This window comes from Carcharhinus amblyrhynchos, chromosome 1 (genome assembly GCF_965287045.1).
Source record: "Carcharhinus amblyrhynchos chromosome 1, sCarAmb.v2.hapA, whole genome shotgun sequence".
Classification (NCBI taxonomy): domain Eukaryota; kingdom Metazoa; phylum Chordata; class Chondrichthyes; order Carcharhiniformes; family Carcharhinidae; genus Carcharhinus; species Carcharhinus amblyrhynchos.
Window position 1 is genome coordinate 146,068,158 of NC_137324.1, and position 27,079 is coordinate 146,095,236.

The window sequence follows — 27,079 nt, forward strand, 5'->3', positions numbered from 1 at the left end:
TTTGAAATAAGATTTAAAATGTTTTATTTTTACAGAAGCCAATTTTTCTGTATTCAACTATTTATTTCACCCTGCTGATTCCAACAATTACCAGTTTTATCTGGTAGGTTGGACATTTATGATGCCCAATCATAATTGTGGGTTTGCAATTATGGAGTGGGACTTGTTCTTCTTAAATAAAGGTATGCAGTTGTACAAAAGCTCACCAGTACTAAGCAAATATTTTTTCACAACCAGGTACTGAGATTCAGAGTTCCATTTTCATGATCCAAATTCTAAAACTAATACATTAATCATTTGCATTGTATCCATAGAATAAGTGTATTGAAGACTAATGGCTGGAAATTCAGCACCTAGAAATAACAGGATCCAAGGAACCGTGGTAATGGAGCCTCAAATATCGTTCACGTATCAGTAGCGCTGCAGGAGAAAGCCCCACAGGCAAGTGATACTCTTTGGAGCAATGCAGTGACTCACAAGTAAGTGATTGGTGGCAATAGGTTGGGGAAGATTTCCTGAGCCTCAGGCTGACCGATCAATTGGTGCAGGACACAGTGTCAACTGGCAGTGACCCAAAGCATTGGAACTTGAAGGTCCAGGCTTGGAAAACTCAACCAGAGAGTGGTGGAGATTAGAGAGTGGCTTCAGGGCTTGGCAGTAGACTGTTCCCTAACAGAGTGGCAGCAATTGCAATAGTATGTAACTTATTTTTCTTTTTGAATGGTATCTTTGGTTTCATCTTAGGCAGTCTCAGTACAAACCAGTGTTGTAGCAGAGATCAGGAACAGATGTTAGGCCGCGTAACTGCATTTACAAAAGCTTAATGTTTTCTTCAGTCATGGGCAGAGGAAGTCTCTGGTTTAGCTCAAATAGTGAACAATGATTTCCAGTCTGAAATGTGCCTACGCTTCCTCCCAACAATTTTAAGCACTTGGGAGGGAGGCTATCTAGTTGAGTGAAGCAGAGGTCCTGAGCTTTAGCCATTTACAATCTATATTAGTAACTTAGACAAAGAGGCCAAGAGCAATGTATTCAAGTTTGTTGACAATACGAAGTTAGGTGGGAATGTAAGCTGAGAGTGGGACATATCCACAAAGATAGGTTACATGTATGAGCAACAAGGTGGCAGATATAAATTGGGGAGGTGTGAGGTTATTCATTTTGATATTAAGAATAGAAAAGCAGTATGCTGTTTAAAAAGTCATGGGTATAGAACAAAGAACAACACAGCACAGGAAACAGGCCCTTTGGCCCTACAAGCCCGTGCCGCCATTTTAACATTCAGTGAATGCCTCATTCCAATCCTTCTTCTACCTATGACTTTTGTCTATGCGTCTTGGATTCCACAATAAAGGTGTGCAAATTTAGAGAATTATGTATGCGCCAGTATACTTAGGCAAGGAACATTGAAACTTATCATGGTGGTACAGCAAACAGTTAAGAACACAAATGGTATGTTGGCCCTTATTCCAAGTGGATTAGACTAAAAGAATAAGGAAGTCTTGCTAGCGGTGCTCAGGGCTGGAGTGCTGTGTGCATTTCTGGTCTCCATGTCTAAGGAAGGATATACTTACATTGGAGACAATGCAGTGAAGGTTCACTGGATTTGTCTCTGGAATGAGAGGGCTGGTGTCTCAGGAATTAGGGGTAATGTGGAGTGGGCAAGAAAGTAGAGTTGAGGGAGGAGATCAGCCAAGATGGTATTGAGTGGTGCAGCAGGTATGAGGACCAAGTGGTCTACTTCTGCTCCTTTTATGTTCTTATTAAAATTGGTCTACATGACCCAATATCTATGCTATAAAAATATAAAATCTTGCTTGTCTTTGCAACAGAATTTTAAAAATGATTTTCTTTGTGACCAACGCTTTTAAAAAGGTTAAACAGAACAAGTCACCCTTTTGTGGTCAAATCCATTCTTCACACGGAACTGATCCACCACACAAGAGGTAGCAAGAGAATCTTCTATAAATGAGGCAAGAACTGTCAGGAAGACAAATCTGAAGCAATCCATCTTGCGAAAAACAAAAGGAACAACCTGTTGAATTGAAAGATAGTCTCAGTAATGCTGACCATGAAACTCACTGACTGTTGTAAAAACTCATCTGATTCACTAATGTCCTTTAGGGAAGGAAATAAGAACATAGGAACTAGGAACAGAAGTAGGCAAATACAGCCCTTCAAGCCTGCTCCACCATTCAATCCAATCATGGCTCATCTCCCCCTGGTCTCAAATCCACCTCGCCACCTGTTCCCCATATCCTTTTCTTTTATTGGAGATATATCTAGCTCCTTCTTGAAGCCATTCAGCATTCAGACTCCACTGCGCTATGGAGCAGTGAGTTCCACAAATTCACCACCCTCTGTGAGAAGTAGTTCCTCCTCATCTCAGTTTTAAATCTACAGCCTCTCAACCTATACCATGTGACCTCGTGTTCTAGATTGAACCGTAAGAGGAAACATTTGGTCTGCATTTACTTTATCAATCCCTTTTAAAATTTTATATACTTTGATGAGATCCCCTCTCATCCTTCTAAATTCCAATGAGTACAAGCCCAAACTGTTTAATCTCTCCTCATATGTCAACCCCTTCATCCTGGGATCAATCTGATAAACTTTGTCTGAACTGCTTCCAATGCCACTACATCCTTCCTCAAATAAGCTAAAACTGGACGCAATACTCCAGATGTGGTCTCACCAACATCTTATACAATTGCAAAAACACCTCTCCACTTTTATACTCCAGTTCTTTTGCAATAAAAGCCAACATCCCATTTGCCTTTTTTATTACATGCTGCACCTGCATAGCTACTTTCTGTGATTCATGAACATAGACACCCAGATCCCTCTGACTGGATGTATTTTGAATCTGCTTTCCATTTAGGTAATAATTTGCCTTTCTATGTTTTCTGCCAAAATGGATAACCTCACACTTACCCACATTAAACTCCATCTGTCAAATTTTGGCCAATTCTCCTAGCCTACCTACATCTGTCTGTAAAATCTTTATATCCTCTTCACCACCTGCTCTCCCACCTATTTTAGTCTCGTTTGCAAATCATGCTGTTATACTCGGTGCCTGCTTGCAGATCATTTATATAATCTGCCATCCTTACCTGGCCTGGCCTATACATGACTCTAGACCCACAACAATGCTGTTGACTCTTAACTTCCCTCAGAAATGGCCTAGCAAAGTAGAGAAGTTGAATCAGATGCATTGCAGTGGTTCAAGAAGGCAGCTCACCATCTTCTCAAAGGCAGTTGGGAATGGAGCAAAAAATGTGGGCCTTGTCTGTGACACTCTCATTCCTTGAAAGAATACATTTTTCAATTTTCTACTCAACTTCATTACTGAAGTGTTGTTAGACTAGACTCCCTGAATCACCTTGAGCAATGGAAAAAACCCTGGACACAGGGTGCCTCACCATTACTAACAAAAGAAACTCTCCTAAGAAGGGCAACAACAGCCCCCTGGGTCACTTTAGAATAATATATGTGAAATCATTCATTTATGGTAGCACGGTGACACAGAACAAAGAACAAAGAACAAAAATAGCCCGGGAAACAGGCCCTTCGGCCCAACGAGCCCGTGCCACCATTTTAACATTATGAGTCCCCCCTCCACCCATGACCCTTATCTATGCTTATGGCATTCCACATTGAGGGAAAACTAATTTAGGGACAATTTATTACCACCAATCAGCCTAATAGCACATCTTTGGGGTGTGGGAGGAAACTGGAGCACCCGGAGAAAACCTACGCAAGCACGGGGAGAATACGCAACCTCCCACAGACACCGGCCCAAATCCATGTGTCTGCACAGCAAACAGTGATAGTCACTGAGCTGTCGTCTTGCCCAGCATCTGGTCCAGTTTAAGCAGACACTAACGACATGAAGCACTAGGCTACTCTCGAACATTCAAGAGCAACCCAAGTACGACCCATCGCGTGTATGCCCCCCTTTGGACAACAAGACGGACCGACTAAAACCTGAGAATCAAAAGAGAAAAACATTAGCATCATTCCACATCCTTATACATTACCAGGGATGTCCCAAGGCTACTGAACCTTATTTAAAACAATATCCTATATCAAAGAACAAAAACAAAGAACAAAATCAGCCCGGGAAATAGGCCCTTCAGCCCAACGAGCCCGCGCCGCCATCTCAACACCACCAGTCCCCCTCTCCACCCACGACCCTTATCTAATGTTTTATGGCCATCCAGATTGAGGGAATCTGATTTAGGGACAATTTATTACCTCCAATCAGCCTAACAGCACATCTTTGGGGTGTGGGAGGAAACTGGAGCACCCGGAGAAAACCTACGCAAGCACGGGGAGAATACGCAACCTCCCACAGACACCGGCCCAAATCCATGTGTCTGCACAGCAAACAGTGATAGTCACTGAGCTGTCGTCTTGCCCAGCATCTGGTCCAGTTTAAGCAGACACTAACGACATGAAGCACTAGGCTACTCTCGAACATTCAAGAGCAACCCAAGTACGACCCATCGCGTGTATGCCCCTCGTTGGACAACAAGACGGACCGACTTAAAACCTGTGAATTAAAAGAGAAAAACATTATTATCATACCACATCCTTTTACATTACCAGGGATGTCCCAATGCTAATGAACCTTATTTAAAACAATCTCCTATATCCTCCCATCTCCAACCCACTCATGTGCCTGTCTAAGTTACTCTTAAACAACTCCAGCGTGTCTGCCTCCACCACCTTACTTGGCAGAGCATTCCATACCCCCACTACCCTCTGTGTGAAAAACCTCCCTCTAATATCTGTGTTATACCTCGCCTCCCTCACCTTAAGTCCGTGGCCCCTCGTACTGTGTGTCTCTAACATAGGAAATAGCTTACCTCTGTTTACTCCATTATTCCCTTCATAATCTTATATACCTCTATTAGATACCCCCCTCAGTCACCGTCTTTCCAGGGAAAACAGCCCCAATTTGCTCAATCTTTCCTCATAACCCAGTCCTTCCATACCAGGCAGCATCCTGGTAAACCTCCTCTGCACTCTCTCCAGGGTCTCCATGTCTTTCCGGTAGTAAGGCGACCAGAACTGTACGCAGTACTCCAAATGTGGCCTAACCAACATTCTATACAACTGCAACATTAGACTCCAGCTCTTATACTCTATACCCCTTCCTATAAAGGCTAACGTACCATAAGCTTTCTTCACAACCTTCTCCACTTGTACTGCCACCTTCAAAGACTTGTGCACTTGCACCCCCAGGTCCCGCTGTGTTTCTATACTCTTTATAGGTCTACTCTTTATCATACAACTCCCCCCTACATTATTTCGGCCAAAATGCAGCACCTCACATTTATCAGGATTAAACTCCATTTGCTATATATCTGCCCAACATACCAGCCTATCTATATCCCATTGTATTGCCAGACACTGCTCCTCACTGCCCGCCAATCCAGCCATCTTAGTGTCATCTGCAAATTTGCTGATCACACCACTTACTCCCTCTTCCAAGTCATTTATATATGTTACAAAAAGAGGTCCCAGTACTAAGCCCTGTGGCACACCACTAGTGACAGACCTCCAGCTAGAAAAGGACCCTTCCACTACTACTCTCTGTCTCCTCTTACCAAGCCAGTTCTCAACCCATCTAGATACCTGGCTTGTATTCCATGAGCCTTAATCTTTTCAACCAACCTACCATGAGGGACTTTGTCAAACGTCTTACTGAAATCCATATTGATGACATCAATGGCTCGTCCTTCGTCGACCATTTTTGTCACCTCCTCAAAAAATTCTACCAGATTCGTAAGGCAAGACTTTCCCTTAACAAAGCCATGCTGTGTATCCCTAATCAGATCGCAACGCTCTAAACGCTCATACATCCTATCCCTAAGAATCCTCTCCATCAACTTGCCTACCACTGATGTCAAACTCACCAGCCTATAGTTACCAGGGTTATCCCTCCTACCCTTTTTAAACAGCGGTACCACGTTCGCTATCCTCCAGTCCTCTGGGACCTCACCTGTGTCCAAAGAAGAGACAAAGATTTGCGTCAGAGGCCCAGGAATTTCATCTCTCGCCTCCCTAAGCAGCCTAGGATAAATGCCATCAGGCCCCGGAGATTTATCAGTTCTAATGCTACCTAAAAGCCCTAACACTTCTTCCCTTGTAATGGATAGTTCCTTCAATTGGTCTACAGCTCCCTCGATGACCGTACCAGACATCAAGCCCCTCTCCTTCGTGAATACCCACGCAAAGTATTCATTCAGGATCTCCCCCATTCCCTCGGACTCTAAGCATAGTTCCCCTCCTCAGTCCGTAAGAGGACCGAATTTTCCTCTAACCACCCTTTTGTTCCTGACATAGGAGTAAAACGCCTTTGGATTTTCATTAATCCTACCTGCCAATGCCAATTCATGCCCCCTTTTTGCCCTCCTAACTCCCCTTTTGAGATCCCTGCTACTACCTCTGTATTCCTCCAACGGTCTCTCCGTTCCCAGTTGCTTAGACCTAACACACGCGTCTCATTTCTTCCTGACCAAGTCCTCAATATCTCTAGTAATCCACGGCTCTCTAATCCTACCTTTCCCATCCTTTCTCTTAACCAGCACATATCTTTCCTGCAACCATTTCAGTTTTCCCTTGAAAGACTCCCACATGCCTAACGTGGACTTGCCCTCCAACAGCCTATCCCAGTCTGTATCCCTAAGCTCCTGCCTAATCTGGCTGTATCTAGCCTTCCCCCAATTTAGCACCCTCCCCTTAGGGCAGCACTCATCTTTTTCCATTAATATCCTAAAGTAGACAGAGTTGTGGTCACTGTTAGCCACATGTTCACCTACTGCAACCTCAACCACCTGACCCAGCTCACCTGGAACTAAATCCAGTATAGCCCCCTCTCTAGTAGGACTATCTACATACTGCTCCAAGGACCCTTCCAATACACATCTTACGAATTCCTCCCCGTCCAAACTCCCAGCTCTAGGCACCTTCCAATCCACCCCAGGGAGATTAAAATCTCCCACTACAACAACCCTATTCTTCCTACACTTATCCAAAATGTATACCCTCTTCCACTGCCCGCGGGCTGTCGGGCGGTCATAGTAATCGCTCCCTTCCTATTCCTCAACTCCACCCACAGAGACTCAATTCCTAACTCCTCTATATTATCCTCCCTCTGCACTGCTGTGATGAGGGACTCAACACAGCGCCACTCCCCCTCTTTTCGACCCTCCTCTGTCGTGCCTAAAATTATACCCAGGAATATTTAGTTGCCAGTGCTGCCCTTCCTTTAACCACAGTGGTTAGGGATCTGGCCTGCATTCCCAACTTGGATCACTACCTGTGCGGAGTCTGCATGTTCTTCCCATGTCTGTGTGGGTTTCCTCTGGATGCTCTGGTATTCTCCCATATTCCAAAGCTGTGCTAATTAGGTAGACTGGCCATATTAAATTCTCCCTCAGTGTAGCCTTCCAGTGTTAATGTAAGCTGACTTGGGACATTAATAAATAAAGTCAAAGAGGTAATTTTGTACTGTCAACAAAATTCCTTGTCACATGCCAAGCCCATAAGCCATCCTGATAAACAAGAATGTTCCTACACCCCCTTGCTCCACCAACTAATTTCCCCACATCAACCCAAAACATACCATCCTAATTCACACCATACCATCCTGCCCACTACAATATAAAAACCTCAAACAAAAAGCCACTTCATCCTGCGAGCTCTGGTAGATGAGGGGGAACTACTTCTCACAGAGGGTGGTGAATTTGTGGATCTCACTGCCCCATAGTGCAGTGGAGTCTAATAGTTCCCCCTCATCCTCCCAACTCCATTGACTCTCCTGATCTTCTGTTGTTGATGTCAGCAGCACAGCCATAGAATGCTTGGATGAAGGATATAAATGCTACATTCCAGGGATTACACAGTAGCCCTGCTGAAATTATGACAAACATTGAGAAGACTCAGATACTTAACTCTTTGGGTGCAAAATTAGAATATGGAGCCTTTTTTTCTTGGGTGCAGTGATAGCCTTTAGAGGTCAGAATTAGCATCAGTGATGTGTGTGCTGATTTCTGGTGCAAGTTGCACTGGACACCAAGTTATGAAAGTGTTTGAGCACGCAGAGAGAGTATGTGGCACAAGGATGGTAAGTAGGCAGGTACTGATGTCAGTCAGGGTGCAACAGTGATTTTGTGAGAACATTGTTGTTTTGGAGTTCATTGTTTCAGCTCTCTAAATCATCCACTTTTGAACAAATATTCAGCAGCAGGAGGACTTTGTTGTTCCTACACCACTCAACCTGTGCTATTTAAAGTGATCATCAACTACTTTCAGGTTAGTTGCTGATTCCTTTCTACTGGTTGTTGCAACAACTGTACAAAATGTTTCCTGATTTCTGGAGTTCTTTACTATTGCTACAAATCATGGCCAGATTCTAAGTCCCCAATTCACGTGAAAATGGGAGTAACTCCCACCAGTTTTTTAGTAAGATTTCCACAATGAATCTCTGACATATGCATCACAGAATGACCTAGCAGGATTCACTCTGAAATTCAGGGGACAGAGCCTAATCCCGCTGCAGAGGCTGGAATCAGAGAGCTGAGCACTAAACAATGCACGCACCAATCTCTGGGAGTTCGATACACACATCCTCCCAGCATTGAAATTGCTGGTCACTCAACCCCCACCCGTGTACATTGCTGGCCTCATCGCTGGCCTCTATTTCCCTTCCTCCCCCCGCCCCCCCCCCCCAACATACATTTCTGCCTCATCAATGTCCTCTCAACACCAGCACCAACTGCCTCCCAACTACCACCACTACCACCACCACCACCATGGTCATTGCTGGCTTCATCACTGTCCTCTTACCTCCCCAGCCCCAAGGAAAAAGCTGGCCTCAACCCCCCATGGATATCGCTGGCCTCATCAATCCTCTCATCCCCCCACCCCTCCCCCACCACCACCCCCATGCACATTGCTGACCTCTCACTTGCCCCCCCATGACCTGGACATTGCTGCCTCCACCAATCCCCACTGACCCAGGCATCGCTGGCTTCTCCACTGAAGGACGTTGCCCAAGGGGTAACACAGCCAATGCTATCTGGGAGGTTGTGGCCGCATCTGTAAGTGCCCATGCACTGGCATGCTGGACTGGAGACCTGTGCTGCAAAAAGATGAATAACTTACTTTGGGCAGCAAGGGTGAATGTGAATTCTGAAACCAGTACATGTACTGCGTTTATGGTGTGAAACCATCCCCAAACACCCCAAGGGCCTCCACCAACTGGCCCCCTCCCCCTGCACTGCCTCCAGCCACCCCAATGGGGAGGCATTGCCCCGATACAGCCCATCCAAGCGCCCCCATCCCCAATGCACATTGCATCCTGTGCCCTTCCATACATCATGCTGTCAATCCCCCTTATGTCCTCACAGAAGAAAACATAATTGACGGGAAAGGGAGAAAACTGGTAGTGGTGTCCCCGAGCTGCAGCTGCTCACTGACTTTGAGCCTCCGTGTGGGAGGCATGTTGAATTCACAGCTGGCAGGAGAAGCGAAGCAGAGAATGGTCACCGACAGCCAGGTTGACATCGGGCATGCAAGTGAGCATCAGCTGAACTCTATTCCGAAGATCTTCTTTGGCATGGGTTCATGAAGGATAGGTTCAGCATGGGTTTGTGAAGGGCAGGTCATGTTTGACTAATTTGGTGGAATTCTTTGAGAACATTACATGTGCAATGGATAATGGGGAACCTGTGGATGTGGTGTATCTGGATTTCCAGAAGGCATTTGACAAGGTACCGCACCAAAGGCTACTACATAAGACAAAGGCGCACAGTGTTATGGGTAATGTATTAGCATGGAAAGAGGATTGGTTAACTAACAGAAAACAAAGAGTGGGGGTAAATGGGTGTTTTTCTGCTTGGCGATCAGTGACTAGTGGTGTGCCTCAGGGATCAGTATTAGGACCGCAATTGTTTACAATTTACATAGATGATTTGGAGTTGGGGACCAAGTGTAGTGTGTCAAAATTCACAGATGACACTAAGATGGGTGGAAGAACAAAGTGTGCAGAGGACACTGAAAGTCTGTAAAGGGATATAGGTAATCTAAGTGAGTGGATGAGGGTCTGACAGACGGAGTACAATGTTGGTAAATGTGAGGTCATCATTTTGTTAGGAGTAACAGCAAAATGGACTATTATTTAAATAGTAAAAAATTGCAGCATGCTGCTGTGCAGAGGGACTTGGGTGTCCTTGTGCAGGAATCTCAAGGAGTTGATTTGCAGATGCAGTAGGTAATTAAGAAGGCAAATGGAATTTTGTCCTTCATTGCCAGAGGGATGAAGTTTAAAAACAGCGAGATTATGTTACAGCTGTATAAGGTGCTGGTGAGACCACACCTGGAAGTGTACAGTTTTGATCTCCTTATGTGAGAAAGAAAACTGGAGAGGGTGCCGAGGAGATTCAGTAGATTGATTCTGGAATTGAGAGGGTTGGCTTATGAGGAAGACTGAGTAGACTGGGGCTATACTCAATGGAATTCAGAAGAATGAAGGGAGATTTTATAGAAACATATAAGGTTATGAAGGGAATAGATAGAAGCAGGGAAGTTGTTTCCTTTGGCAGGTGAAACTAAAACTAGGGGGCATAGCCTCGAAATAAGGGGAAGCAGATTTAGGACTGAGTTGAGGAGCAACTTCTTCACACAAAGGGTTGTGAATCTGTGGAATTCTCTGCCTACTGACACAGTTGAGGCTACCTCATTGAATGTTTTTAAGGTAAGGATGGGTAAATTTTTGAACAGTAAGGGAATTAAGGGATATGGTGAGCAGGTGGGTAAGTGAAGCTGAGTCCACAAAAAGATCAGCCATGATCTTACTGAATGGTGGAGCAGGCTCTAAGGGCCAGATGGCCTACTCCTGCTCCTACGGCTTATGTTCTTTGAAGTGAGTGCCATGCTGCACAGGCTGCTTTCCCTCTCTTCCACTAACGTGCATTCTTTCTTACAGGGGATTTTCTGATACTCCAGGTCACAAAAACCCAGTCTGCAGGTGCAGCAGGTGATCAAGAAGGCAAATGGAATGTCGGTCTTTATAGCGAGGGGGATAGAATATAAAAGCAGGGAGGTCTTGCTGCAACTGTACAGGGTACTGGTGAGGCCGCAGCTGGAGTACTGTGCAGTTTAGGTCGCCGCACTTGCGGAAGGATATATTGGACTTGGAGGGAATGCAGAGGAGGTTCACTAGGCTGATACCGGAGATGAGAGGGTTGGACTATGAAGAGAGACTAAATAGACTAGGTCTGTACTCGTTGGAGTTTAGAAGGATGAGGGGGAATCTTATAGAGACGTATAAGATAATGAAGGGGATGGATAAGGTAGAGGTAGAGAGATTCTTCCCGCTTAGAAAGGATAGCAGGACTAGAGGACGCAGCCTCAAGATAACCGGGCGGGGGGGTGCAGTTCAGATCAGAGTTGGGGAGGAACTTCTTCACTCAAAGGGTGGTGAACCTCTGGAAATCTCTGCCCATTGGAGTGGTGGAGGCTACCTCGCTAAATATATTTAAGTCACGGGTAGATAGGTTTTTGATAGACAAGGGAATTAAGGGTTATGGGGAGAAAGCAGGAAAGTGGAACTGATCCACTTCAGATCAGCCATGATCTTATTGAATGGCAAGGCAGGCTCGAAGGGCTAGATGGCCTACTCCTGTTCCTATTTCTTATGTTCTTATGTTTAGGTCCTTCTGGTGTTCATCGCCCTTTCCTGCTGCTCCTGCTGAGACTCCCCAGGACACCACTGAGGAAAGCCCTGTGGAATCCTTTGACGATAGCATCAGTGATTTGGCACAGGCATCAACCACACATTCCACAGAGACTATCATGATGGTGGGTCATGTTAATGGTGAGGTTTCTGGGTCACTTACTTCACAGCCACTGATGCACATCGGATCGAGGCAGGAACATCCGAGAGCTCGGGCACATGGAAGTCTCACAGGTGCCAGGACTCTGGGGTCAGTCATCCCGAAGCTAGTGGAACTGCAATAGCAGACCCGAATAATTATGGCACGGTGACACAGCGGTTAGCACTACTGCCTCAAAGTGCCTGGAACCCAGGTTTGATTTCTGACTTGGGCTGCTGTCTGTGCAGAGACTGCACATTCTCCTCATGTTTGTGCGCGTTTCCTCCCAGTGCTCCGGTTTCCTCCCACAGTCCAAAAGACATGCTGGTTAGGTGCATTGGCTATGCTAAGTTCTACCTCATTGTACCCAAACAGACGCCAGAGCTGGCGACTAGGGGATTTTCACAATACCTTCATTGCAGTGTTAATGTAAGCCTACTTGTGACAATAATGAATAAACTTAAAAATTTGTGGATGGTCAGTAACCATGCTGCGACTACAAAGCTGTTTTGAGGAGTCAAACAGAGTGCAGGAGATGGTACTGACACAGTACCATCTCCAGTACAAGCCAGCATTGCAAGTGTGGCGTCCACAGTGGAAAGACTGCATCAACGATTTGTCCTCATGGGTGACAGGGTGCAGGCCATCCTGGAGACATAGTGGGCCATAGCCAAGGGTGTCGCTGGCAATCTGAAGACACATCGAACCACAGCCACGTGTGCCAGAGGCATGTTAGATTCACAGCTGGCCATGGCTGGGATTCGCGCTGGTAGTTTGGAGACACAGCAGGCTCTGGATGTGGGCCTCAATAGCTTAGCCCAGTCCAACAAGGCTAATGCTGAGGATCTCCAGAGCCTGGCTCGTTCACATAATGCTGTAGTGGAGAGGCTTCAGATCTTTGCCCAAAGAGAGCCAGCGCTGAAGGATTACAGACCATGGAGCAGTCGCATCTGGGCCTCGACTATTGGCAGAGCCAAGTGATGCAGAAGCTTGTGGAATTCAGTACAGCTGCCCTGGTGTCCCATAGAGTACTGCCAGGGCCAATGGGCACCACATGGAAGGAGGAAAGGATACAGTCCATGCTGGGGCCTTCCACTCAGGAGACTCCAGACATCCCCAGACCTTTCGAATTCCCCCTTCCTGACACCGGGGCATCTCAGCGCCAGCTGGATGAACAGGATGGCACGGAAACATCAGTGTCATCCACAAGTCGGTTAGGACCCTCTTGGTCTCGGACCCTCGGGGATGCCCGCCAAAGGCATCACAGGCCACGGGGCACGGATCACAACTTGGTGCCTCCACCTCCGATGTGCATCCTGGGGGATCACCTGGACAAAGCAGTAGGCCACATAATATAAGAAAGTTGTAGGGTGACTAAGAGGGAATGGGTGAAGGTCAGCAATAGTCAGGGTTAAAGTTTTGTGAACGTTAGTTGCACCTCACAGCTGTGACTAATCGGTCTCTGATTCTCCCCTCACAGAGCTGAATGTACTCCAATCCCACGCATCAAGGCGCAGATTACTGTGCTGTGTGATACCAGCCCCTCAGCCAAAAGTTACAGACTGCCTGCCCTGCTTTCCTGAGCATCTACTGGACCCTTTGTCAAATACAAACCCCGCTCCCCCCCACCGCCTCGCCCTACCCACCAGTCCATTGGCCCACACACCTGTGGTCAAAACCCTTTCTCCTACCTGGACTCAAGTGCCAGTGTGCATTCAGAGAACAGGTAGGAGTCAGACCTGTGTTGCACCAGGGGCAGGATTCCAGTGTGCCTTACAGCGAGTCATCATCATCCTCCAGCCTCAACCAAAGACTTACTACCATGGCCAGCCCAGGCCATTGCCCTGTTGTGTCATAGAGGTTGACAGCATGGAAACAGGCCCTTTGGCCCAACTTGTCCATGCCGTCTTTTTTTTAGATCTCTAAGCTAGTCCCAATTTCCCACGTCCTTCTATACCCATCTTACTTATGTAACTCTGATGTGATTTGAACCCAGGGTGTCGGGGGGATGGAGGGGTGGGGGGGGGGGGGGGGGGGTGCGGGGGCGTGTGTGATAGAGGATGGGAGAAGGGAAGGGTCAGGTTGAGTAGATAGTTTGGGGTTGGGGGAAAGGTGTGGCTGGAGTGGCTCCTGAAGTGTGGTGGGACAGTGATAGTACCAACAGCCATACAGCACAGCTGCTAATAAAGCATCCCTTCCTGTCCTGCCCTGCCCTGCCGGACCCTTGTGATTGTCATCTGCCCTCCATCCTCTGGCTCCTCATAGGGCACCTGCTCCACCACCTGCAGTTGCCGATCTTCCTCCTCCTCCTTCTTTCCAGGTGGCCTCCCCACTGCTGCGCTATATTCTGGGGCATTCAGCTCACAATGATGATACAGAAGGACTGCAATGGGCCATATTGAAGAGCATCCCCAGAGCGGTCCAGGCACTGGAACCATATTTTAAGCAGGCCTATGCACCGCTCCACAACGGACCAGGTGGCAGCATAGGCATCATTTTGGCGGGCCTCCGCCTCAGTCTTGGGCCTCTGCACTGGGATCATCAGCCATGATCTTAGTGGGCAGCCCTTTTCTCCCCCCACGAGCCATTGCTGCAGTCTCAGCAGGTCTTCATATAGCCCAGGGATCATAGATTATAGAATCCTACAGTGAAGAAGGAGGTCATTTGGCGACTGAGTCTGCACCGACCACAATTCCACCCAGGCCCTACTGCATAACCTGATGCATTTACCCTAGTTAGTCCACCTGACACTAAGGGACAATTTAACATACCAAACCACCAAATCCGCTCATCTTTGGACTGTGGGAGGAATGATGCGGACTTGCCGGCGTTGGACTGGGGTAAACACAGTAAGAAGTCTCACAACACCAGGTTAAAGTCCAACAGGTTTATTTGGTGGCAAAAGCCACTAGGTTTCAGAGCACTGCCCCTTCATCAGGTGAGTGGGAGTTCAATTCACAAACAGGGCATATAAAGACACAAACCCAATTTACAAAATAATGATTGGAATGTGAGTCTTTCCAGGTAATCAAGTCTTAAAGGTACAGACAATGTGAGCGGAGAGAGGGTTAAGCATAGGTTAAGGAGATGTGTATTGTCTCCAGATAGGATAGTTCGTGAGATTTTGCAAGCCCAGGCAAGGTGTAGGGGTTACAGATAGAGTGATCCTGGTTGAGGCAGTCCTCATGTGTGCTCAGCGACTCTGCGTTGTCATGTGTCATGAAGGCTGCCTTGGAGAACGCTTACCTGAAAATCAGAGGCCAAATGCCCTTGACCGCTGAAGTGTTTCCCAGTAGGAAGAGAACACTCTTGCCTGGTGATTGTTGAGAGGTGTTCATTCATCCATTGTCATAACATCTGCATGGTGTTCCCAATGTACCATGCTTCGAGACATCCTTTCCTGCAGCGTATCAGGTAGACAACATTGGCTGAGTTGCAAGAGTATGTACCATGTACCTGGTTCATGGTGTTCTCACGTGAGATAATGGCACCCGTGTCGATGATCCTGAACGTCTTGCAGAGGTTACTGTGGCAGGGTTGTGTGGTGTCGTGGTCACTGTTCTCCTGAAGGCTGGCTAGTTTGCTGCGGACAATGGTCTGTTTGAGCATGTGCGGTTGTTTGAAGACAAGAAGTGGGGGTGTGGAGATGGCCTTGGCGAGATGTTCATCTTCATCAATGTTGAAGGCTCTGGAGAAGTTGTCATGGCTTCTCAGCTCTGGGGAAGTACTGGACGATGAAGGGTACTCTGTCCACCGTGTCCCATGTTTGTCTTCTGAGGAGGTTGGTGCGGTTTTTCTTTGTGGCATGTCAGAACTGACGATTGATGAGTCGAGTGCCATATCTTCTTCTTATGAGGGTATCTTTCAGCATCTGGAGGTGTCTGTTGTGATCCTCGTCTGAGCAGATCCTGTGTAAATGGAGGGCTTGTCTGTGGGGGATGGCTTCTTTATAGTGTTTAGGGTGGAAGCTGGGGAAGTGGAGCATCATGAGGTTATCTGTGGGCTTGTGGTACAGTGAAGTGCTGAGATGACCGTCCTTAATGGAGATGCGTGTGTCCAAGAATGCAACCGATTCTGGAGAGTAGTCCATGGTGAGTCTGATGGTGGGTTGGAACTTGTTGACGTCATCATATAGTTGTTTCAGTGATTGTTCAGCATGAGTCCAAAGGAAGAAAATGTCATCGATGTATCTAGTGTATAGCATCAATCAAAGGTCCTGTGTGGTGAAGAGGTCTTGTTCAAACCTATGCATGAAGATGTTCGCATATTGAGGTGTGAATTTGGACCCCATGGCTGTTCTGCGTGTCTGGATGAAGAACTGGTTGTTAAAAGGTGAAGACATTGTGGTCCAGGATGAAGCAGATGAGTTGCAAAATTGCATCTGGAAACTGGCAGTTGTCGGCATTGAGTACTGAAGCAGTTGCAGCAATGCCATCGTCGTGGGGGATGCTGGTATAGAGTGCTGAGACATCCATTGTGACGAGGAGTGCTCCTGGTTTAACTGACCATGTGTGCTGAGTTTTTGTAGGAAGTCCATAGTGTTGCAACAAAAACTGGGGTTCTTTCTACAATGGGTTTCAGGATGCCCTTGACATAGCCGGAGAGGTTCTCACACTGTGTCCCATTGCCCAATATGATGGAATGGTCGGGTGTGTTTGCCTTGTGTATCTTCGGGAGGCAATAGAGATCTCCAGCGTGGGGAGTACTTGGGATGAGAGCATGGAGGGTGCTGTAAAAGGTCCGGATCAGTTTGTTGAGCTGTGTTCTTTGGTTGGATCTGTGAATAACTCTCTGTAAAGTAGTGTTCCCTGTTATTCAGTTGTCGGTACACTTCTTTGCAGTAATCCATTCTGCTCAATGTTACGATGGCCCCTCCTTTGCTGGTTTGATGACAATGTTGCGGTTGGTCTTGAGAGCCGGATGGCGTTGCATTGTGCTTGGGTGATGTTCAGGGCTGTCTTGTGAGTGTGGCTGATGAGTGTGATGTTGACGCACCTCCTGATGGCTTGGGCATACATGTCCAAGTCGAGGGTAGCGGCCTTCCAGAGGAGTCTAATTTGACTTTTTCTTCTTCGGTTGCTACACTGCGGATATCTCTGTTGGCTGTTCCAGTTTATTGGCTGTCTCATTGTGTTTGCTGTTGGCCTCTTGGGGTTTGTGGAAGAACTCCCGCAGCCTCATTCAACTGATAAATTCCTCTGTGTCTGCTGCAAGACTGATGGGGTCTAGTTTGGTGGTGGGGCAGAAATTGAGCTCTCGGCTGAGAACTTCAATTTCATCTGGTTCAAGTGCGTAGTCCGACAAGTTGAGAATGGACTTCCCTGCAGTGGTACTGTTTTCCACTGGGGTATCAGAGGGGCTTGGTTGCTGCTGGTGGTGATGCGAGTTTGTCAAGTTTCCTGTTCTTGTATGTAGATGCCGTAGTTCCTTTAGCTCGTCTGCTTGGCAGATTTTCAATCTGGTCTCTGTCCTGAGCGCAAGTTGAGAATATGGACTCTATCTTGGTTTCCAGGATGCCGCATTTGCTGTAGAGCTGGTGTATGAGGTGGTTGAAGAGTGCGAGAGAGGTGCGATGGCAAAGTCTGTCAAAGTCACTGTTATAAGTTGATCTGTAGTCCTTTCGGTATCTTGTCTGCTTTCTTGCATATTTGTAGAAACTTGATGTCTGTGTTGATATGCGCGATCTTCTTGGAGATCCTCTCCACTTGGAGTTGACAGTTTGCGGTGTCGATGGTAGTCATGATGTGGAGTCATGGGTCATGATTGTGCTTAACATTCTCGCCATTCTCATTGTCTGTACCTTTAAGACTTGATTATCTGTAAAAACTTGCATTCCAATCATTATTTTGTGCATTGAGTTTGTGTCTTTATATGCCCTGTTTGTGTATAGAACTCTCACTCACCTAATGAAGGGGCAGTGCTCTGAAAGCTACTAGCTTTTGCTACCAAGTAAACCTGTTGGACTTTAACCTGGTGTTGTGAGATTTCTTACTGTGGGAGGAAATCAGAGTATCTAGAGGAAGCCCAAGCAGTTTGCAAACTCCAAACGGACAGTGACCCAAGTTGGGAATTGCTGTGAGGCAGCAGTGCTAACCACCCAGGGATTCCAAACATCTCAGGACATAGCTGTCATGGACATTCCCTGGGTGCTGTGCACATACCTGCATAATGATCAGCCTGTGGTCACAGACGATCTGCATGTTTAGCGAGTGGAAGCCCTTCCCGTTGATAAGTGGTTGTCCCTCACCTCGTGCGTCAGCAAAGTGATATGCATCCTATCCGCAGCTCCCTGCACATGGAAGATTCCAGCTATGGCAGCGAAGCCTGCAGCCTGGGCCTCCTGCTGCAACTGGCCAACATCAAAGTTGATATATTGGCCTGTCCGGGCATACAAGGGATCCGTAATCTGGCACACACACCTGTGCACAGATGATATGCCACAGGTGCCCCCGGGGTGCCTGAAATAATCCAGTGGCATAGAAATCCAGGACCGCCTTCACCTTCAGTTCCATTTGGAGAGAATGTCCTCCTGTCCCATGAGGTGCCAAGTCTGCAAGGACCTGACACAAGTGCCGCACTGTCCCCTTGTGCAGGCAGACTCGACACCGGCACATGGCTTCAAACAGGCCCTCAAAGGACCTCCTTGTCCTGTACAACCTCTTTCTCTGCATCCTCCTTCCCTGACTCCCCCTGCAGGAGGCTGCACTGCCATGTCCTGGGCCTGACCGGCAGTCCCCTGCCCTCTGGCTCTGCTGACCTTGCAGTCTTCATAAGACTCCCTGCACCTTCTCAGCCACCTCCGTCTCCTCCTCAACAGCTGCCACCATGATGGCCACCTCTATGCCGATGAATCCGAAATCCATCTGCAAGGTAGGGGTCACAGAGAGAGAGATAGATATTTACACGTCTTTCCTTCTTACTATCCCTCACTGGGACAAGTGTCCCCACTTGTGGGTGCTGGTAACAATCTCGGGTGGTATGTGTCACTTGAATCGGTTGCCTGCCATTATAATCGTGGCCATGGTAGGCAGAGAGAGCATACAGGTTGGTTTGTAGGCATGGCTATTGTGCACCCTTGAGCCATTACTATGTGTGCTACAACAGCATTCCCTTCCAGTCAAGTGTTGAGGGACACAGGGCAGGGACAGACTCCTGATTATCACAAGATGGGTTCCCATTCACTGCAGAGTCCATGCAGGATGAGCGTCTGTGTTAACATGAATGCCCCTGCTCAGAACACCAGCTGCCTGAATTGATGAGCCCTGAAGCTGCATATGGTATTGCAACCCCCTGCTCCACTCCCCCCCCACCCCCGCTCCCCCCCACCCCCCAATCCCATCACCCCACCACCTTAAACTCCAGGACTTAGTAAAGTCTCCCACCTCACTCCACGGACAGAACAATGGAATATCTCTGGACCTGGGGACAGCACTTCCAGCACTCAATGAACTCCCCCACCCCACCCAGCAACTTTGCAGGCCCTGCCTTCACCCTCCCCTGCACTCCAGGGGGGGCTGCAGCTCCATAACATTTTCCTCCTTGCTTCTCTTCGGTGCTGCCATGCCAGGTCCTAACTTCTATAGAGCAGTTGTAAACGCCGCCATTGTGATGCTGTGCCGGAGAGTGGGGAAATGTTAGCGGGGGGAGGTGAATTCAGTGTACACCTGCTAATCTTGTGCAAAGGTATAGTAAAGCATGTAAATAGCTGCTATGCTGATATTCAGCGTGATTCTGTTTGCATTGAAAGACTTAGGCTAGGAGTCGCACAGAGACCCAGCTGCCCAGCAGAAGCCTGCAAAATGGCAATCACTGATGCCTCATAGGCCGTTACGCAACTAGAGCAGTGCAGCAGGCTGGGAGTATCGCCCTCCATATATTTATCATTGTTACAGTCTACAAGGTGTGGCAGAATAGGCACTGAAGGATTCTGACCAGACTTCAAACTTCTGCACAAACCAATTGCATCTAGACCAGATGCAATGGCAGGGATTTCATTTGACGATGACATGACTAGTTGAAGGATCAGAGGACATTCATCCAGAGCAAGCTGCTAGAATAGGGAAGAGAATAGGGTAGAAGAGCTCTTAACAGGAATATATTCATCTTGGGTGTTCACGGAGCATAGGAATATAAGAACAAGAGTAAAATTAGATAATTTATGGCATGGAAACGGGCCCTTTGATCCAGCTTGTCCATGCCACCCAGTTTCACCACTAAGCTAATCCCAATTGCCCGCATTTGGCCCATGTCTCTCGGTACCAACTTACCCGTGTAACTATCTAAATGCTTTTTAAAAGAAAAAATTGTACCCGCCTCTACTATTACCTCTGGCAGCTTGTTCCAGATGCTCACCATCCTCTGAGTGAAAAAATTGCCCCTCTGGACCCTTTTGTATCTCTCAACTCTCACCTTAAACCTATGCCCTCTACTTCCCTACCTTTGGGAAAAGATATTGACTATTTATCTTATCTGTGCCCCTCATTATTTTATAGACCTCTATAAGATCGGTACCCCTAAGCCTCCTATGTTCCAGGGAAAAAAGTCCCAGTCCATCCAGCCTCTCCTTATAACTCGAACCATCAAGTCCTGGTAGCATCCTAGTAAATCTTTTCTGCACTTTTTCTGGTTTAATAATATCCTTTCTATAATAGGGTGACCAGAACTGTGTACAGTATTCCAAGTGTAGCCTTACCAATAATAAGAACATAAGAACTAGGAGCAGGAATGGGCCATCAGGCCCCTCAAGCCTGCTCTGCCATTTAATAAAATCATGGCAGATCCTTTTGTGGACTCAGCTTCACTTACCCACCCGCTCACTATAACCCTTAATTCCTTTACTGTTCAAAAATTTATCTATCCCTGCCTTAAAAACATTCAATGAGGTAGCCTCAACTGCTTCACTGGGCAGAGAATTCCACAGATTGACAACCCTTTGTGTGAAGTTCCCTGTCAACTCAGTCCTAAATCTGCTTCCCCTTATTTTGAGGCTGTGCCCCCTAGTTCTAGTTTCACCCGCCAGTGGAAACAACTTCCTTGCTTCTATCTTATCTATTCCTTCATAATCTTATTTGTTTCTATAAGATCTCCCCTCATTCTTGAGTTCCAATGAGTATATTCAGTCTCTCCTCATAAGCCAACCCGCTCAACTCCAGAATCAATCTAGTGAATCTCCTCTGCACCTCCTCCAGTGCCAGTATATCCTTTCTCAAGTCCACAATACTCCAGATGTGGCCTCACCAGCACCTTATACAGCTGCAACATAATCTCGCTGTTTTTAAACTCCATCCCTCTAGCAATGAAGGCTGATTTTAAACTCTCTACAAGACATCCCAACTCTTGTATTCAGTATTCTAACCAATGAAACAAAGCATGCCGAATGCCTTCTTCACCACCCTGAATATAGCATATAGCCCTTAAGCCTGCTGCACCATTCAATGAAATCAAAGAAGATCTGTGCATAACTTTATAGACCCACCTTTTCCCCATACTCCTTTCGTTAAGAATTCAGGACCATTATAACCTTATGAGCCATTGACATAGGATGGTCACCAACACAATTTGAGGTGATCTGAGCCAATCATCTGGCAAATGGAGGCCACAATGCCCCTCAAGTGGTGGAGCCTCCATTGGCACTGGGCTTCAGACATATCAAGATCGCAAAAACATTGCCTATAAACTTAAGCAGCAGGATAACGGTGTCCACTTTGAGTCCCATGTCAGTACTGACATGGGTTCCAGGCCCACTCCAATTACAGGCCTTTGTCCTGGCCCTGTTCCCACAGTGAAAAGTCTGACAACACCAGGTTTTAGTCCAACCTATTTATTTGATAATATACTCACAAGCTTTCGGGGTTAGCTCCTTCGTCAGGTGAATGGAGAGTTCTGGCCTCAGACAGAGCATATAAAGCACAGACAGTTTAGAGATTACTGATTAGAATGCGAATCCTTACACCTAACCTGCTGTTCAAGACCTGAAGTGGCTGATAATGTGAGTGGAAGGAGCACTGATCACAGTTTAAAGAGATGTGTATTGTCTCCAGACAGTACAGTAAGTGAGGTTTTGCAAACCCAGGCAAGTCACGGGGGTTACAGATAGTGCGACATGAACCCAAGATCCCTGTTGAGACCGTCCTCATGTGTGCGGAACTTGGCTATCAGTCTCTGTTCAGCGACTCTGCGCTGTCGTGTGTCGTGAAAGCCGCCTTGGAGAATGCTTACCCGAAGGTCAGAGGCTGAATGCCCGTGACCACTGAAGTGTTCGCCAACAGGAAGGGAACAGTCTTGCCTGGTGACTGTCGAGCGATGTTCATTCATCCGTTGTCGTAGCGTCTGCATGGTCTCCCCAATGTACCATGCTTCGGGACATCCTTTCTTGCAACGTATCAGGTAGACAATGTTGGCCGAGTTGCAAGAGTATTTACCATGTACCTGGTGGATGGTATTCTCACGTGTGATGATGGTATCCATGTTGATGATCCGGCATGTCTTGCAGAGGTTGCTGTGGCAGGGTTGTGTGGTATTGTGGTCACTGTTCTCCTGAAGGCTGGGTAGTTTGCTGCGAACAATGGTCTGTTAGAGGTTGTGTGGTTGTCTGAAAGCAAGAAGTGGGGGTGTGGGGATAGCGCTGGCGAGATGTTCGTCTTCATCAATGATATGTTGAAGACTCTGGAGAAGATGTCGTAGCTTCTCCGCTCCGGGGAAGTACTGGACGACGAAGGGTACTCTGTCCACTGTGTCCCGTGTTTGCCTTCTGAGGAGATCGGTGTGGTTTTTCGCTGTGGCGCATCGGAACTGCCGATCTATGAGTCGAGCACCATATCCTGTTCTTATGAGGGCATCTTTCAGGGTCTGGAGGTGTCTGTCACGATCCTCCTCATCTGAGCAAATCCTGTGTAACCAGGTACATGGTAAATACTCTTGCAACTCGGCCAACATTGTCTACCTGATACGTTGCAAGAAAGGATGTCCCGAAGCATGGTACATTGGGGAGACCATGCAGACGCTACGACAACGGATGAATGAACATCGCTCGACAGTCACCAGGCAAGACTGTTCCCTTCCTGTTGGCGAACACTTCAGTGGTCACGGGCATTCAGCCTCTGACCTTCGGGTAAGCATTCTCCAAGGCGGCTTTCACGACACACGACAGCGCAGAGTCGCTGAACAGAGACTGATAGCCAAGTTCCGCACACATGAGGACGGTCTCAACAGGGATCTTGGGTTCATGTCGCACTATCTGTAACCCCCGTGACTTGCCTGGGTTTGCAAAACCTCACTTACTGTACTGTCTGGAGACAATACACATCTCTTTAAACTGTGATCAGTGCTCCTTCCACTCACATTATCAGCCACTTCAGGTCTTGAACAGCAGGTTAGGTGTAAGGATTCGCATTCTAATCAGTAATCTCTAAACTGTCTGTGCTTTATATGCTCTGTCTGAGGCCAGAACTCTCCATTCACCTGACGAAGGGGCTAACCCCGAAAGCTTGTGAGTATATTATCAAATAAATAGGTTGGACTAAAACCTGGTGTTGTCAGACTTTTCACTGTGTTTACGCCAGTCCAACGCCGGCATACCCACATCATGACCTGTTCCCACTCCAGGTTCCACTCCAGTTCCAGCCCACTATCATGGCTGTGCTGTCACTCTAGGTCACACTCCGGGCCATAAGAACATAGGAAATAGGAGCAGGAGTAGGCCATCTAGCCCTTCGAGCCTGCCCCGCCATTCAATAAGATCATGGCTGATCTGTCGTGGCTCAGTTCCACTTTCCCGCTTTCTCCCCATAACCCTTAATCCCCTCTCTTATCAAAAACCCATCAACCCGCGTCTTAAAAATATTTAGCGAGGCAGCCTCCACCACTTCAATGGGCAGAGAATTCCAGAGATTCACCACCCTTTGAGTGAAGAAGTTCCTCCTCAACTCCGTTCTAAACCGCCCCCCTTTTATCTTGAGGCTGTGCCCCCTAGTCCTACTGTCTTTTTTGAGCGGGAAGAGTCTCTCCACCTCTATCCTATCCATCCCATTCATCATCTTATACGTCTCAATGAGATCTCCCCTCATTCTTCTAAACTCTAACGAGTACAAGCCTAGTTTATTCAGCCTCTCCTCATAGCTCAACCCCCTCAACTCCGGCATCAGCCTAGTAAACCTCCTCTGCACTCCCTCCAAGGCCAAAATATCTTTGCGCAGGTGCGGCGCCCAAAACTGCACACAGTACTCCAGCTGTGGCCTCACCAATGCCCTATACAGCTGCAGCAAGACCTCCCTACTTTTATATTCAATCCCCCTCGCTATGAAGGCCAGCATCCCATTCACCTTCCTGACCACCTGCTGCACCTGCAAGCTGGGTTTTTGCGACTCATGCACAAGGACCCCGAGGTCCCTCTGCACCGTCGCCTGCTGCAGTTTTTTGCCCCGTAAGTAATAGTCCTTCCTACCATTCTTCCTACCAAAGTGGACCACCTCACACTTGCCAACATTAAATTCCATTTGCCATTTCCTGGCCCATTCGCCCAGCCTATCTAGATCCTTCTGCAGACTCTCCACACCCTCCGCACAATTTGCCATTCCCCCAATCTTGGTGTCATCAGCAAATTTCAACACCCTACACTCGGTTCCCGGCCCCAGGACTGGAACTGTCTGGACTCTAGCCCTCTTCTGGTCACTGTTCCTTCTCCAGGCTCCGCTGCAGGTCTAAGCCCTGGTCCAGCTCTGAGTCAGTTTGAGAGTCTTTTGGACAAGTCTGGTCTACAGGAAAGATGGGCAAACAGGTAGCTTTGGTGATTAAGGATAAAATGACTTCAATAATAAAATGAGATACAAGGAAGGTGAGCAGGCAGTGTAGACATTAGTGATCGAATTAAGAAATAAAAAAGGATTTTAAACTATTGTGGCATGTTTTATAGGGCAACTTAGAGCTGTGAAGGGTTAGAGAGAATAATAGCACCAAATTAGACAAAGGCAGAGTGGTTTAAATGGAAAGGGGGCATTTAAATTTTATATAGATTGGGATAAACTGATTAACACATGGCAGAATTATAGGGTTGAAAGTTCTCAACTGAGATGTGTCCATGATGTTGGGGTGACAAAGCGGCCCAAGCTGGCAGTGGGATCTGCTTGTTCAATCTGACTAGAGCCAGCCTCCTCACTGGCTGACTGTTGGTTCCGCTAGGGTTCTAGATGTTGTCGGCCTAATCACAGGACTGGCAGTTCTGAAACCTTTCAAAGTTTCAGTCACATCAGCAGATGGAGAGCCATGCACAAAGCCTTAGGACCATGAGCAGGTGAGTTTAAAAATTCAAGGATCAGAAGGAAACACCCTCCACGGAGGTATTGAGAGTGCTGTTCCTGCCATCCCTGCCCATAGCCCAGCACATCCATGCAAAAGATAAAGCTGAAACAGCCAGATGTGCTGAGTGGATGATCCACTTCAACCTTCTCCAGAGGGCCCCAGCATCACAGATGCCAGTCTTCAGCTGACTGCTTGATATCAAGTGAAATGAATTCAATGGCTGAAGACATTGGATACTGAAAAGGCTGTGTGCCCTACAACATTCCAGCAACAGTGCTGAAGACTTGTGTTCCAAAGTTTGCAGTGCGTCTAGCCAAGCTGCTCCAGTACAGCAACAACATTGGCACCTAGCCAGCAATGTTGAGAATTGCCCAGCTAAATCTTATAAGCAAGAAAAAGAACAAATCCAACCCAGCAAATTACTTCTATTCTCAAACATCAGTAAGTGATGGAAGGGGTCATGACCAGTGCTATCAAGTAGCTCCTGCTCAGCAATAACCTGCTCACTGATGTTCAGTTTGCATTCTGCCAAAACCACTCAGCTCCTGACTTCATTACAGACTTGGTTCAAAACATGGAACGAAGAACTGAATCCCGGAGATGAGGTGAGAGTGAGTAGCTGCCCTTGACATCATGGTCGCATTTGACCAAATGTGGCATCAAGGAGCCCTGACAAAACTGGAGTCAATGGGAATCAGGGAGCAAACTCACTGCTGGTTGGAACCATACATGGTACAAAGGAAGATGGTTGTGGTAGTTAGAGGTCATTCATCTGGGAACAAGTTAAATTGTGTGCAGAACTCCCACTTACCTGATGAAGGAGCAGCACTCCGAAGGCTAGTGGCTTTTGCCACCAAATGAACCTGTTGGACTTTAACCTGGTGTTGTGAGACTCCTTACATTGGACATATATGACCATGGCCTCTCTGTCACTGGGTCAAAATCCTGGAATTCCATTTCTAACAGCATTGTGGGGGGTACATACACCACATGGATTGACGCAGTTCAAGAAGGCAGCTTTGTGCCAACTTCTTATGGGCAGTTAGGAATGGGCAATGAATGCTAGTCTAGCCAGTAGCGCCCACATTCCTCAAATTAATAAGATAAAGGTTTACACCCCCAAGGGGCAAGAGGTGTACTTGCCAAAAAAAAGAAATGACTGAAGAGATAAGAGACAGCATAAAGTTAAAAAGAGATAGACTCAATATCAAGAGAAGCGTAGGTCCTGGTGAATGGGAGAGATACAAGAAACGGCAAAGGATGACAGAATAGAAAGAATTACAAAATGGAGAAATGAAAAAATATTAGTGTGAAAAGACAATTTCAATGGATATCAGAATCAATGCAACCACTGAAAAGAAAGCAATCAGAACTGTTAAAGGCTTCTGTAAAACTGTAAACTGTGATGTTGTCAATGAAAAGCTGTAAGCTTTGTGACTTGGTAAAAAAAGTAGATGTTATTTTCTAGGTTCTGTAGTGATGTTACATCTACATTCATGATGTGGAGATGCCGGCATTGGACTGGGGTATTTCTTTCTGTTTCACATCTACATTCAGCAGTGCTCTGCAAACAAACAGGGCTTATAATAAAAAATCAGCTTTCTGAAATAAAAGAGTTTTGGTCATGTGACGACTGGCCATTGATACACAATGGGAAGCAATCAATAGTCTGTTCAAATGAAATAACTTTCATTTCCAATGGTCAAAAACCTATGCAAGGGTAAGGAAGAGGATTTGCATTTAATCTGCACCTATCTTGACCTCAGGATTCTCCAAAGTGCTGTGCTGCCAATTAAGTACTTTTGTAGTGTAGTCACTGTTGGAATATAACATCCCAGGTAACATCCTCATCGACGACGATGGACGAACAACATAACATCCCAGCTCACCAAGAG

At 47.0% G+C, this 27,079-nt stretch overlaps 1 protein-coding gene across 2 annotated transcripts in view; it reads right to left on the bottom strand.

Annotated features, from left to right (window-relative positions):
• The window catches only part of LOC145346010 (purpurin-like), a 57,364-nt gene that overhangs the window by 21,913 nt on the left and 8,372 nt on the right, over nt 1-27,079 (bottom strand). For both annotated transcript variants that reach the window (XM_080193493.1, XM_080193492.1), the window contains one exon: nt 1,895-2,035. In XM_080193493.1, coding sequence (XP_080049619.1) covers nt 1,895-2,011 — 117 coding nt within the window. In that variant the 5' untranslated portion in view covers nt 2,012-2,035. The remainder of the gene's footprint in view (nt 1-1,894; nt 2,036-27,079) is intronic.